The 15,717-nt window shown below is 42.0% G+C and overlaps 1 protein-coding gene across 1 annotated transcript in view; it reads left to right on the top strand.

Annotated features, from left to right (window-relative positions):
- The window catches only part of LOC6549965, a 38,842-nt gene extending 26,923 nt beyond the window's left edge, over positions 1-11,919 (top strand). Inside the window, exons 6-8 of the mRNA XM_001978702.3 lie at positions 5,555-5,774; positions 7,514-7,899; positions 11,232-11,919. Coding sequence (XP_001978738.1) covers positions 5,555-5,774; positions 7,514-7,899; positions 11,232-11,559 — 934 coding nt within the window. The 3' untranslated portion in view covers positions 11,560-11,919. The remainder of the gene's footprint in view (positions 1-5,554; positions 5,775-7,513; positions 7,900-11,231) is intronic.
- The last annotated feature ends 3,798 nt before the right edge of the window (positions 11,920-15,717 follow it).

Here is a 15,717-nt window from a genome sequence, read left to right as displayed (position 1 = left end):
TGTGTGTGCTGGTGCGGCTTTCCGTTCGTACACATGTGTAGGTGTGTGCGTCTGGCCGTATCCTTTGCAAACTCAAAAGCTGCTGGGGTACATTAACTCTCGGGCCAGATCTTGGTGGATAATGGAACTAAAGGCGGGCAGCCAGATGTTAGGACTGGAGTGTTAGGAATTCGGGAAAAATAACCGTCTGGTTGGACCATCAACTCAAGATGAAGCGAATGAATTGCTTGTCTGGCGAACGCAACGGAGCCGTTAATAAACCTGTTTTTACAGCCATGAATTGAACAATGTAATGATTTCTGCCACTTAGGTAAAAGCTTTGTTAGCCCAAATGCAAATCTTGACTATGTGTGGCTTACCTATTTATTCGGTTAATTCTCTTTTTCCGTGTATGATAGCACACAGGCACATCTGCATCTGTGTGTGTGCTTAAAATTCACTACATGTGCACTAGACCTTGCTCCAGTCTGCTGATTTTTCCCTTTCTGTCACCATCGTACAGTAGTACTTCGCTAGATTCGCTAACAACATTGTATACGAAAGAGAAATGGCCCTTTATGTTGTATTTAGTCAAATATTTTTACCTCATAAGCCTATCCAGACACAAATCCATATTTATTCCCATTATTGAAAGTGTGCCCTGGAGTTTGGATTGTTTTATATCCAGGGATATTCCCCTCCAGAGATTTCGCGTATGTTATTCTCGTACGCCGGAGTGTTATTCTGCATTTGCCCTCCGCATTTGGCTGTCTGTTTTTATTAGTTCGCTCTTGTAATCACTAAAGCCACCTACTATCCGAACCCATTTTCCGGGGGCTTCCCCCTAGTTTTCCAACTGTTATTGCTCAACTGGTGTTGATAATAACGATGATCACGGAAAAGCGAAAGACGCAAGAGATAGGGAATTCAGTAAGGCAGCCATAATTTTTCCATGTGAACAGAGTCGCCCCCATTTTCCCAATTCCCAATTTTCCCTTTCTGCATTTTGCATTCTGCTTTCTTTTTCTCAGTTTTCCTTTTTAGCCCTTGTCTGTTTTTGCTTTCTTTTTTCATTGGCAATTTTCTTTATGAATGTGTAGAACGCTGTCGAAGAGCTTTATTGAAATCACGGTGGAGGGGCAGGGGATCTTATTGTTTTTATGCCTTTACCAAAGTCGGGCCAGCTCGTTAGCCATGGTAGTGTCACACACACAGACATCACACACTTGTTCCACACACAGATACTCCCCCACACATGCACAATATGTTCGCCATGCAAATGAAGTTAGTTTTTGGTGCTGGGCGTAGGAAAAACAGCAGAAATCTCATTGCTATGAAAAAATGCCACAGACAAAAAAACCATGGCCAAGAGAACCTGTAGATTTGGCTCTTAAAAGCACATTAAAAGAAGTTGCTCGACTTTGGGACGAGCCCAAATTGAAGAAAAATACGTGTGCTTGTGACCCGGACTCAGAACCGAGGAAGGGTTAAATAGTATTGGGAATAAGTTTCCTAGTTCACAGATATAAGAGCAAAATAGAAGGGAAATTATAAAAGAAACTATTTTCTTCAATTTGCACTCATATTCTTGGGCTCTGCCATAGCTTTTGCCTCGATATTCAATACTTTGCTTCATCTTTCGGTAGATTCACTAAGGCCCTCCCTACACATTATTTATTTTAATTTCAATCGATCTGTCAAATCCCTCAATTTAATTGCAGGAAAAACACGTTTCTCTTTTCCCATATTTGGCTTTTCCTAAGACTTTACCGCCGCCCTCCCACACAAGAATGTCTGCGTGTAATCTTACAATTTCTAATCGTTCAGATTACATGTGTTTCTGCCTTTTTAAATGCAAATTGAACTTGTTAGCAAACGCAAATTCAAGCAGAGAGATGGGTCGTTTTTCGTAGCTGGGAAATTCAAAAGCGGTGGGATTTTTTAAACGGGTTTGGGTGAAAAGCGTTTGTGCAAGCTGGGTGTGGGTTTCTGGGTGATTTTGAGGAGCTTTCCGCGTGGGTAGATGGCATAAACAATGGCTGCACTTCGTCTTCGGCCACTCGCGACAAGGCCAAAGGAAAATTCATCAAATGTGACTGAGTGTGACGCACTTCCACCACAGACTTGGTCCACTTTAAAGGACACAGCCCAGCCCAGCCACTCAGCCTTGTTTGTCAGTTTTTCTTTGTGAAGTCATTTGACTATTTTTGCTCTGCCTCGGTGGCTCTGTTAATTGCTGCTGACATTTGTCACCCCCATCTCCTTGTCCACCTCCTCTTGGCCTTCGGCTCCCTGGTTGTAACCACTTCTCATATGCCGTCCTGTGAAGCAATTGGGGGCAGTTTCAAGGGGGACTAAAGGATAATTTTGGAAATGACAAGGTTACCAAGCGATGCCCACAACAAGAGCATCTTTAGTCAGGTGATGTTCACTATAAAAAAAACTATCGGGTTATTTTAATGCAGTTTTTTTTTAATTTGTTTCTTTACATTTTAAAACTGGCAAATGTTGTATAAGGCGATTTGGTCACACTTGAAAACATAATTCAACCTATCTGCGTCAGCTCATTGTAAATTGTCTTTATACCCGTTACTCGTAGAGTAAGGGGGTATAGATTCGTTGAAGAGTATGTAACTGGCAAGAGAAAACGTTTCCGACCATATAAAGTACACATATTCTTGATCAGGATCAGTAGCCGAGTCGATTTGGCCATGTCCGTTTGTCCGTATGAACGCCTCGATCTCAGGAACTACAAAAGCTAGAATGTTCAGAGACATAGACACAGCCAGTTTATTTCCTAATGTTGCCACGCCCACAAACAGCACAAAACTCTCACAGTTTTTTATATATGTATATTGTAAATTTCTATAAATTTGCCAAAACAAATTTTGTCACGCCCAAAACTGTCAAGCCCACACTTTCGAAACATGTGATATTTTTTCTCTTTTTTTTATGTCTTGTAAATTTCTATAGATTTGCCAAAAAACTTTTTGCCACGCCCACACCAACGCCCACAAGCCGCACAAAACTCTCACGCCCACACTTTTAAAAAATGTTTAAGTTTTTCTATTTTATTATTTGTTTCCAGTTTTTGCCGATATTCCAGAAAATTTTGAAACGTCTCCGTACTTTCACTAGCTGAGTAACGGGTATCTGATAGTCGGGGAACTCGACTAAAGCATTCTATCTTGTTTTATACTTGGGAGCTAAGAAATAATTAGCAGGTGACTTTGTTCCAAAATTGACAGAACAAATATTTTGAGCAGTGCGTGTCACACCACCTGTCAGATGAATCTACGCGTAGCCCATCGACAACCCTGTTTGTGTCGCATTGTTGGCAACACTGTTTGTTCGAATTGTTGGCCGTCTTCGGGTTTCGTTCTCCTCTCTGAGCTCGGTATTTCACACATTTTTTCAGTTTTTTCTCATTTGGCCTTGGCTTCAAGTGTTGGTTGCCACCCCTCCGTTTGCTTCTAGTTCTTCGTCCAGCTGTTTGTCTAACAATTGAAATGTCATGCAATAAATCTACCCCACACATACGCACCACAGGATGCACCCACGCACACACACACGCACACACACACACACACACACTCGCACAATCGTACATCCTGAGGCCCAGGCTTTTCAACAACTTTTCACATTTCCACATTTTTGCATGAACTTTTTGACGATGTCAGATAGTTTTGTGCCCGTGCGCTATTGTTTGAAAGTGCAGCAGAGGCTGAAGGATGGCAGAGGCGGTAGGAGGGTGAAATCATGGAGGTGTAGATGCAGGTCGCCCCAATGCAAGGGGCGTGTCCGCAACGCCCACGGTGCATCAAGTGCGTCAGCATTACATGGGGCAAAATAGGCCGACAGATCAACGCCATAGCCATGTTCCATTAAAAAATCATTAGAACATTATTTTTGCGCTATTGTTGTTTAATAATCATTGTGATTACAAAAATAATTAAGAAACATATTACGATTGCGCACAATAGCTCCATTTATACGCCATTCCACTAGATACACACTTCATTATTATTTAATGTGACGGTCTATAGAACTACCTTTACGCTTTCTCTTAGTGTACAAGAAACAACAAAAATGCATCGCATTCATTATGATTTTTACTTCTCGTTTTCGCTTCTCAATGGACAGAGGGGTTTGTTCGGGCAGTTTGGGCCAAAAGTTTGACTTTAGGGCGTAATTTCATTGCAAAATATTTGCAGACACACATGCAGGGCGAGAAGAGGCACTGCGAGTGAAATGTTTAATAAATATATACGTACATTCATGCATGTTTCTTGCTTATTGTTGCTGCCGCTGCATGAAACGAGTTAACAGATGGAAAAAACAAGAGCTCACACAAATAAAAAGACAATGCAAAAGCAGTTACATTCATAATTCTATTTCCATTTTTATTTATATTATTTTTTGCCCATCGCTTTCTGTTGCTCGTAACTATTTGTGCTTTGCAAGCACCACCGACAACTATGCATTACTTGCTGGCTGTATCCTCGAGCTTTGCTCTGCCAATCCTCTGCCCCCTTTTGGAGCCCTTGTTTGGCACCCTTCGGAGGAATAAATTTCAGTCATATATTTTAGTGCTTCTGCAATTTGTGCTGCATACCTTTGGGAGCTAGCATTTTCCAGTTGGTTTGCGGGCCTTTTTTAAGGATATTTATTAAGATTTTCCCAGCAGTGACCAGCTCTTTGGTGGTTTTTGATTTCAAAGTGCAGCTTACACTTAAAGTGGAAGTAAATCTATTGTTACATTTCTTTCTCTGTACAAATACACATGTTTCGTTAGGGCATTTTCGATTCGAAGGCTGTTTTCCGACACCTCCTGAGTTCTGTCTATTTTTTAAGCATCCACCCACTCCTCAAAAATGCTCTTTCCTCTCCCATTGCATTTTAGTTTGCCGTTGGGAAATTCTTCTAATTGGCAAAAAACCAGGAGCTTGAGAGATTCAGTGCTCATGTTCGTCAGTTTCGAATTTTCACTTTTCCTGATATGTGTTAGTGTGCTGTTCTTTGTGTTTAACCATCTAGTGTGAAAATGATTTGCTAGGAGTGGAATAAAAGAACCACTCGAACTGGTTATTCCTGAGTTAATAACGTAAAAAATAAAATGAAGAACTTTTTTCAGTTCCTAAGAGCTATAAGCGTGCTTGTTATTATTGCATTTAAATGCACGATTTAATGAAAACTCCATTATACTTTAAATCACTATGGCGACTATGTTGTCCAGATTTATACGTGTTATTTGTAGAGTTAATGGATATACTAGATTCGTTCAAAAGGGTTGTATAAGGTTGTCGACCCTTTAAGTATGGAAATGGTATTTTGTTAGGCTTATCAATATTAATATAGATAACATACGTGCCACAGCACTCGCTTTGCTTAATAGTCGAGGCACCCGTCTCACCACTCTTGTCTTCCACTATGAATATTAATTTATTTTGTTTTTTAAACATAGGCAAATAATTATTTTAGCATAACAAAAAAAAGCGCAAGGGGCTATGATTACAGCCCTATTACAGCCAATTATTTTCCATACTGACTGCCGCTTTCCCAATCCGCATTGCAGCAACTACCAGCAGATCCAGCACCTGGGATACTATGGACACGAAATCGGAACGGAGAGCATCTCGCAGCAGCAAGGACTGCAGGACAAGGGCTACGAGGAGTGGGTGGGCGAGATGATTGGCATGCGTGAAATCCTGCGACACTTCGCCAATGTGTCCGTCAACGATGTGGTCGGCATGCGAGCTCCGTTCCTCAAACCTGGCCGCAATACCCAATACAAGGTGAGTTGGAGTTGTTATTTCAAAGGGTGGCAGGTGGGTGGTAGATGGGTTGCACGTGGGTGGCACGTGGGTGGCAGGTGCGTCAGCCCTGCACAAAAGAAATGCAAACAATGAGACCATCAATTGACATGCAATTGTCGAGTGCGATTTCTCGAAATCACAACCAGAGGGTGTGGGACCGGGATGGAGCTCCAGAGCTCCCAAGCTGACTCGCGAAAATCGAAAAGTGATTCATTTAAAGCTGCAGTTTCAGTTTCTGTCAACGAAGCCAAACGGAATAAGAAAACGTACCCAATTTGTGCGGAGGCGAACGGAATGGAATCTGAGTTGAAAGTTAAATTATTACTCCAGAAAAGCTTGAAGAGTTAAATTTTGATTTTACGTTTACGTATGTTTGACAACATATGGTAACCTTTCAAATAAGTGTTTGTAAAACTGTCAAACTGTTTGTAAAAATTATATGTTAAAGGTAGAAGAAGCGTTCTATACTTTCCAAGGAATTTGGCATACGATTTTAGTCTACGAGTGTTGGGAGAAAAACTCCATTTTAGTTTATGTATTGTTCTTAAATCAGCACTTTTGTACTGCAACAAGAGCCCGGTATGTGATAGCTCTTTGATTTAAATTGACGGGTAATTGGCTTTAAATTGAAACTGAGGTTGGTGGAAATCCAATGAGGCAATGACAACCTAACCGTAACTTCAACCCACACACATACACTTTGACTCCGACGAGAATTTCTGGTTGACATGACATGACATCAATGTCACAACACATAAACGTACACATCGGTTCAAGTGCCATCCATCCAGGCACCCATTCCACATCCCAAATCTCGATCACACTCGTTTCACACACTCACGCATTTAAAATCATCCATGGCAAATCTCTTTATGCAGATAATATGCCCAAACGAAAGAGTGTGAGCGACATGACCGCCCACAGGAGCTGTATTGTATCGCACTCATGGATTTTGTCTATGTGAGGTGATGGGATAATGCAGATAGGTTCGTCATCTGTTGCTTAGGTAATCCATTAATTTCTTTACGGACAAACAGAATGATTTTTTCCACACTGACTTCTGATTTCCGCGCATCGTAAAAAGGGAAAAGCTTTTTAGCAGTCCATTAAAAAATGTAAATTCATTGATTTTAAATAAACTCGCTTTCGTTAAATCAATGCACAACCAGCATTTAATCTTTATTTACGTTTCACAAGCGTCCTGTCTTAAATATTACGCAAAAGACAACATTGTAGTCGAGTGCATATCAACGCAGAACTTTAAACTAAAGGAAGTGCTAGAATATGCCTCTAAAAGCATTAAAGATTCCGAGTTAGCCAATTTCTTTGAAAATCTACTAGGATTTTTTAAAAGCGGCTTAGCCGAGACGGTTTCGAAAATTGAATCTGTTGGGCCGGTCGAGCAAAATGCCCCATATATCTGAAACTCTTATATTCTGGCTACCCTTTATTACACTTTATATATACATAGCGGCCTTTATGAACATGGATTTTGTGAGCATGTGAGACATGCGACAGAAGGCAAAAACAGGTCCTTCGTCTCAGAATCCTTGCTTGACGGTATTGTTTTGTAACCTTTTTCGTAATATGTGCATCGAAACTTACCCATTTAACAAATCTCATTTCTTAAACTTCTGAAATCAAGCAAAAACACCATTGTGTTGGGACAAAAGTGTAACTCAACATCTAAACATAAAACATCTATTTTCCAACACCAGGTACTGGAGGACTTTGGGTACATCTACGACAGCTCGATCACCGTACCGCCGGTACCCGTGCCAGTGTGGCCGTACACCCTCGACTACAAGATCTCGCACGAGTGCAAGAGCGGCACTTGTCCGTCCCGCACCTTCCCCGGCGTGTGGGAGGTTCCGCTGAACACTCACTACGTGGAGGGATACGAGGGCGGTCACTGCCCCTATCTGGACCAGTGCGTTCTGCACAACCTAGACGAGGAGGAGGTCTTTCAGTGGCTGCAGGAGGACTTCTTGCGCTACTACGAGCAGAACAAGGCTCCTTACATGATGCCCTTCCACACTAACTGGTTCCAGACCAAGCCGCTGGAGAACGGCCTCCACAAGTTCCTCGACTGGGCCCTCGACCAGTGAGTATGCGACACTAAATAGGTGGGGACATGAGGGGATAATATCGATGATATTATAACTACTATAACTACTCTTGATAATGAACTACTCCACCAATATCAATACCTTAAGGGTAATGCTAAATAATATCCTTCTGACCTCAGCCCATTAGGCAGCGCAGAAGGATTCAAAATCTTATTCAAGATCATGATCTATGCGTTCTATGTCCTTATCGAGGTAAGAAGGTTTCTTCCTTCCACTTCCGTTATCTGAGTCACGGGTATCTGATAGTCGAGGAACTCCACCTTAGTCCGGAGGAGTATTTGCATTAAAACTGATTAGCTGAGTTATCCGTCCCCCTAAATTTTCTACCCTTTATATGTATAATCGTCCGTATTTTATTATTATTATTTTTATATTTTATATTTCACTAGTTGCTATTCCAGACAACGCGCTCCATTCTGGATTTCAAGACTTTATCATTACGATTTTGTACATATTTTCAGGGATATTCTTTCTTGATTTGCGTTTTTTCTCAGTCATTTTTTTGTTTTTTTTACCTCGTTAGGTTTGCCTGAGCGGGGTGATTTAACCAATTCGGTTATATGCGCTCACTGCCCTCAATTTTTTTCATAAATTTATTTTTTCAGCTTTTTCCGTTTTTGGCTTTATACATAGTATATTTTTGTTGTTGGTGTTTTCATAATTGAAAGCCAACTTTGGAACAGGCTCTCTCCCTCATGCCGTCTCCTTCTATTCTCACACTCACACTCGCACAGACAAACACACACATGGGCAGCTGGCGTTTCCTGCCGATTGCCGCTGGCAAGTTTTATATTCAATTAAAAAAGCCAAGAGAGATGAGCGAGATGAGAGCCGGGAGACGGAATAAAGAGAAGCGGGAGAAAGTGGGCCGCAAAGGCCGTGGCAGGAAGCAGGAGCAGCAGCAGCAGCAGCAGCAGCAGCAGCAGCAAAATTGGCAATTGCTATAAAAATTGCTTGTAGAAGCGGCGGCACATGTTGCCTGTCCGTCGACAGGTTGAGCAGGGCTCCACGAGCCCCTGCAATCCCTTCGCAAACAACACCCCTGTGCAGGGTGCACTGAGGAAAGTGGGATCTACTCCTGATTATTTCAAATATAATGCATGCTGGGCTATACAATCGTAACTACAATATACTTGTAAGGAAACGGCTCGAAATAAAGTGCTGCATACTTTGAGGCACTGCAAGTGTTGAGCTTTCCGTGGTAGTAAATAACTACTGTGTTGTCCTGTGCATGTCACCAATCCTGCTGGCAGTCACTCAACCATATGCACAACTCTCAGCGGAATCTCAGACCAGGCTTTCTCCCACTCTCTCCCATTCCGGCGTCCTTTTGGCCAACCCGCAATGGCGACGCTGTGGTCAGCGTTTAAAAAAATCATCAGCAGAACACGAGCAGTAGCTTGGATAAGGATAAGAAGGGAAAAAATCGCACGTTTTAATGAGAAAAGTTTAATTTTGTTAAAGTTTCATTTTGAAAAATATCAGTGCAGGCGCAGGCCAATGAAAAGGGATACACGAAGGGAAAGGAGGACGTGGACTGCGGGCAACAGCACAAAAAGCGAAAACAGGAGCGCGGTATTAGGAGTTGTGGCTAACGAAAAACAATGTTAAAGTGAGCAAAAACAATACTAGTCAGCCCAAGAAGGCTAAGACGGCTTGCTGCCAATAGAGCGAGAGAGACGGCACAGAAAGAGACGGCAGCCCAGCGAAAGTGGCAGTAAACTTGCTTCATGATAGAACCGCACTTTGTTATCGACATGAAGTCGGCGGGTGTACGGGTGTACATGTGTGCGTCTGGTCCGCGAGTGTGTGTGTTAGCCATCTTCGCTTGCGTGGAGCAGGTTACATTCTGGGTAGCTTCGCATAAACGCCTTTTTCAAAACAAGCCTTGGTGTTACGTCGGCTTAAAAGATTTGATTAGCTTTCGTTGCGATTTAGGCTATTTAAGACGCATGTTTTCTGAACCAAAGGCCTTACAAGTTTCCCGCATGGGAATAACAATTAAAAGTTTTCTATTAGGTGTCAAGCACAGAAGGCTTAAAATCAATTTTTCAAATGTCGAAAAGTGGGCCAAGTTCTGGGAATAACAATAAATGAGGGCGTATGAATTGCGTGTGTATATTTAAAAATCATTGTTTCTACGCCTTTTATAGTAATTTAAGAATAGTAATAGTTAGTTTAGTTAGCAACTAGCAGGTTCTGAGCAGCTTGCAAAGGTGTACCAAATCCAAGATGTTATACGTCGCCGAAGAAATTGTTTCAGCAAAATTACGATCGTTCAAGTGCTTGGAAAGCTTCGGCGAGAGAATTTCAGGGCGGCAACGTAACTGAAACTTTTTGGTCTTGCAGTTTTCAAACCTGAGAAATTTCAACTTAATTTTCGCCTAAACGGCGGCACACATCCAGGTTCATCCGCCCACCCTTTCGGTTCACCTGTTTCACACCTCCATGCATTAGTTTACGGCAAACTGAGAGAGGGAAGTTAAAACTATAAAGATCTGACCGGGACGATGGATGAAGGGGGAAGCGGAGGAGACGGGGGAATCGGGGGAAACAGGGAAAACTGAAAGAGCCAGCTGCTGCGAAACTATTTCTCGCACAATTGTACGAAGTTTTTAATTAGTGAGAATGACTTTCAACATTGCGTTGCCGTTCGGACCAGGCTCAAACTGAACCTGAAGCTGGATCTGGATCTGAGCTGAAGCTTTGGCTTCACGGGAAATGGAAAAGTGGGCAAATGGGCAAGTGGGCACGTGGGCAAGTGGAAAACGGGAAATGGATAATAGATAATGGCGAAATGTTGAGCCGAGAATGGAGGGCGGAATGTACTGTTTGCATGAAACGCCTGAAAATGCCTACCGCTCGTCGAGCAGCGCAAGAGAACTCCATAAAGTTTTCTTTTGCATCAACTCCTTTTGCCACGCCCATCATTACTCTTTTGTCTGGGCCACAGGTGTACATAGTACAGGTGCTCCGTCGTTGCTAGAAACATGTGTGAAAAGTGTTTTCCTTCTTGTACTCGAATATTTCCCAGCTAATACTTAACAATTTTGAAACGGTGGTGAAACCAAAACACATTTACTTGTTAAGCCCGAAAAGACATCATTTAATTCATAGCCCACCTAAGTACTACTCCCAAAAGCATCAATGAAGATCATCAAATAAAATAAGTAAATAAAGAAGAATAGCAAAACAAAACCAGGTTGAACTCCGAAAGGCGAGGAAATCCGCTTGCTCAGAAAACTCAGAAAATTGAAATGCCCAACCTGACCCTCTAATAACCGTCGTTTATCTTCTGAATCCCCAGACCTGACGTCTACATGCTGACCGTCACCCAGATGCTCCAGTACATGACGGACCCCAAGGAGCTGCGCGACGTCAGCCAAATCGAGTCGTGGAAGTGCGACAAGAGCGTGTCCGTGGCCCCCAAGCCCTGCAATATCTGGCAGACGTGTGCGCTGCCCTTCAAGATTCCCGAGCAGAATCTGACGGATACGCGCTATATGGAGACCTGTCGGGAGTGCCCCAATGTGTATCCCTGGCTGGGCGATGCTGGCGGCACGGGAATCGCGGGTCGGGATAACTATATCTATGCCGGAGGCGATAATCCAGAGGAAGAAGAATCTGCCAAGTAGACAACGGAACTGCCCTTCACTCTTTCTATCCGCTAAATTTCCCCGTCCCCTTTTTTTTTGTTTTTTTATGTGCCTTGACTCTTACTTTTGTTGGAGCTTTCCCCTCTGTTGTACTCTTAGTTATTTCCCACACATGTGCCAGTCATCGTGATGCAATAATGAGCTGCTGCCTTCTATTTTACAAATATCTCTTTGTTCCTCCTTCGATTTCCCCTCACCACCCCGCCTGTCATTCGTATTTTGCCCTTTCCCTAATAGTTCTTAAGCGAAATTTTGTCAAATTGTCCTTAGTTTTTAAGCGACTAAGTGTTTGTAAGAACATAGTTTTCTGCACGAATAAAGTGACCATTTTTCTAAAAACTGCGGTGTTTTAATATTTCTCTTTCGCAGATACATGCATATGTATTGGCATTATAAAAATGGCATCTGATTGATATCCGAAATCGACTTGTCGCCTGAGTGCTTTAGTACTCCTACTTAGCTTTAAAGAACCAACCCATCCATAGGTTTTACGAGAAGGAAGGTTTCACTCAAAACCAATTTTGGAAAACATATTACTAGTTTCTGATCTACGGCTTGACAATTAAAAGTGACTGCAAAACTCCAGACGAAATCCATGTTCAATTCATTTTCGCAGAGCTTCAATTAAAATGTTTGTCCACCACTTGAAACTCGAAACTTTTTCTCCGGACGAAATTATGGCTCGCCCAAAGTTTGCAGGGTGACCCAGGGAGGATGCCCTAAGCTCCGACTCCGGCAATCCCCCAAAGGGCCGTTCAGGTGGCTCATAAATGCTAACTGACAATCGATAACTGCCGGGCATAAATCACGACGGAATCGACGGTCCCGCTGGCGCCATCTGGGGGTCGCGTTCAGCTCCCAAAAGTGTGACCGAGTCCACTGAAAATGGAGCGACCACACACAATTCAACTTGCAAATTGCATTGATGCATTATTCAGCGGACCTGCAAGCAGCAGCCAAAAGCGCAATTTGCAACTTTTGCCAGCAATATCAACTATGTATTTAAAACAGAAATTAGACACGACACCGGCAATAACAAAAACAGCGAGCTCCACACGTCGAGGACACGACACCATCAAAGGCGGCGTTACGCACTCGAAAAATTCAGAAGTACTTTCTATTTTTTGAAAGTGTTTTTACTTATACAGGGCTCTAAAGTTACCAAATACATCTAAAGGAGTTCCAAGTTTGTCCAAATACCTCAAGACACATCACAAATATAAATGTTTCCAAAACTTGGTTTTCAATAAGTTTTTGAGTGTAGTAGGCGGCCAAACAGCGCTGACAATGCGCGCCCAAAGGGCGCTGGAAAAATCACAAAACTTTTACAATTTCAACGGGTAAAAAACTGGCATAGCGTCAAAGGGAACACGCGCGACGTATGTATGTTTATATGTAAATACATGTGTTCTTCTGGGGGCGCGGGGGCGTAGGCGTGGCTCGTTCAGAAAGGGCTGAGGTTGTCAGGCCAGGACAACGCAGGAGACCGAATTGCTTGAACCGCTACAAGCAATATTTCCCGCCATTGTCGCCGTCGTGATCCGCTGAACCAGTGTTGAGAATTGCAAAGTGAATGAAGCCATTGATTACAAATGATAGTAGTTGTAACATTCAAAAGTATAGTATGTTGGCCATCTTAAACTACACAAATACAACGTATAAAGTACTGATTTTTTAATCGAAGACATCAAAGCAACTTGCCCCCTTGCCAACACTGTTTTTGGAAAAAGTTCTCCAGCACTAGACCTGCAGACAGAATAGAATTGAGAAGGTGTGACAGAGAAGGCAGATGGTGAAAGGAGTGGAAGGAGGAGCATAAAGAGTAAGAGCTATGTAGGTAGGTACGTATGAGAGTTTGTTACCTCTGTCCGCCATGCGTACTCTTTCTGCTCGTTTTGCAAAAGTTTTGTTTTTCCGAACAAAACTACAAACACAAGCAAACATGCGCTTTCACACACTCTCGCACACACACCCATAGACAAGGAAACAGGACATGAAAGCGCATTCATTGCTGCTGTTTGCCCGCAGTTTGTGCGTGTGTGTATACAAATGTATGTGTATGTGGGCGAATCTGTGTGCTCGTGCGCTTGCAGCTACTTCTAGCCCAAAATGAATGAATAAAGTTAGTCAGACAAATTGCATTTCCCGAAAATATTATCCCAAACAAGTAATTGAAAATTTGTTGGTCGTATTTATGCGCCCATGCCCCACAAAAATTCGTGCGTGTCTGAGGATTGCTGGATTCATATGGAATTTGGCATAAACAATTGGTAAATCGATCCAGCCATCCAAGGTAAAGGAAAGCAAGTAGATGGGCTTTATAGTTTTGAACATTGATACAAGCAAGCAAAACAGCTGCTGAAAATAGGAAACTTTTACCGTTGTAAACGGTAAGTCAATTCAGCTCTTAAATTTATGACTTCTTTTCTGCAAAATTATTTATTGGGACCCTAACTTTTCGCTCCATAATAAATTAAAATAATCACTTGTGGTTTTTCGCAGAGCTTATAACTCTGTAATTCATATTCTACCCCTTACTGGTAGAATAAAAGGGTATATTAGATTATTTGAAAAGTTTTTAACTGCTAGAAGAAAGCGTTTCCGACCCTATAAAGTATACTTATATGTGTATTCCTTATTAGCCGACTATTAGCCATGTCCGTCTGTCCGGATTAAAGTCGACTTGTACGGAACTATACAAGCTAGAAAGTCAAGATTAAGCATATATAAATAAATCTTATCCTTAAAATTGAAACAACTGTTTTCAGCTACGTTTTTAAATTATATGTACATTGCAAAACTCATTTAGATCGTTTAGATCACTATGTACTTACTATAGATTTTATAAGTGTGGGCGACAGAACTGAATTTATTTTAATTTTTGCAGGCATAGTCGGGACAGTGTTTTGCAGTTTGTGAGAGTCCAGAGACGTGGCGAACGTGCATTGCGTATGGGCCACTAGAATAAACAATTTAGCTTTTATAGCTCATGAGGTCCCGACGTTCATACGGACAAGCAAACGGACGGACAGATGGACAAGCATGACCAGATCGAGTCGGCTAGTAGTCCTGATCAGTAATAAATATACCTCATGAAGTCTGCCATTTTCCTGTACGAGTAATTGGTAAACAAATTAAGGAATTTATTTCTGTGCGTAAATATGGCTTTCTGAGTTTTCAGCCTGCATTTCTACTACTTCAGTAGTAATAAATATTTGACACGTTTAATGCCCCAAAATCATCTTAGCATTTAACTTAATTTAACTTCACCACATTTACATTTTGGTGACTGCAGCTGTAAAAGCAATGTTTAAAGTTATTCATCCTGACGTGGACTTATTTCCATGACTCATTCTAAGTGGGTTCTTACAACTTTTCCGATCATATGTTTCACCAAGTGTTTGATTTAAAGGGAAGTGCAACTTTGGCAGCCACTGTGGGTGAGCGGAAGTGTTACCTTCTACACGTACGCACATTTCGCAAACTGCACTAAATTAAGGTAACTTCATGCGGTGGGGGGCAGAACCCCACTTTAAGCCCAATTTTCGCTTTTTAAGCCCCTTTCCTGCTCTCCTTCGTGGCCATGTTCACTCTCTGTTTAAAGTGTTGGCCCGGCTAAGCCAAAAAACTAACTTACACCTAACTAAATGACAAAGTTTTGCCAGAACACTCCCAAAAAACACACATATGGAATTGGGCAAAGGGGTGTAAAATGGCTGAAAGGGAGCTAAAAAGGTGGCTGGGCGACCGGGCCGAAAGGACCAAGAGTTGGTTAGACTGCGGACCGGTAATATAAGGTAAACATTTCTTTCTATGCATATGCGAGCAGCCTGAACAAGTGTCTCTGTGTGAGTGTGCTACCACACGGAGAGCAAAAGGCACGCGCTTTCCTCACTCACCCACAATCACATGCATGTAACACTAGCGGAAATACTACACTGAGAGAACACAGTTGCAAACTCTAGTATTACGAAAATTATGTTATGCTCTTCAAGATGTTAACAAATAAATGTAATGAAATACAAAGTAATAATAAATAATGCTTAATACTTTCCAAACTGACAGCCATGTTCCTGTGGCTCAATATTAATATTTATATGTATGTACTTTAAACCATTTCCCTCCACGTATTTATAG

This window comes from Drosophila erecta, unplaced genomic scaffold (genome assembly GCF_003286155.1).
Source record: "Drosophila erecta strain 14021-0224.00,06,07 unplaced genomic scaffold, DereRS2 tig00000126-arrow-pilon, whole genome shotgun sequence".
Classification (NCBI taxonomy): domain Eukaryota; kingdom Metazoa; phylum Arthropoda; class Insecta; order Diptera; family Drosophilidae; genus Drosophila; species Drosophila erecta.
This window is presented reverse-complemented; position numbering and strand designations above follow the sequence as displayed.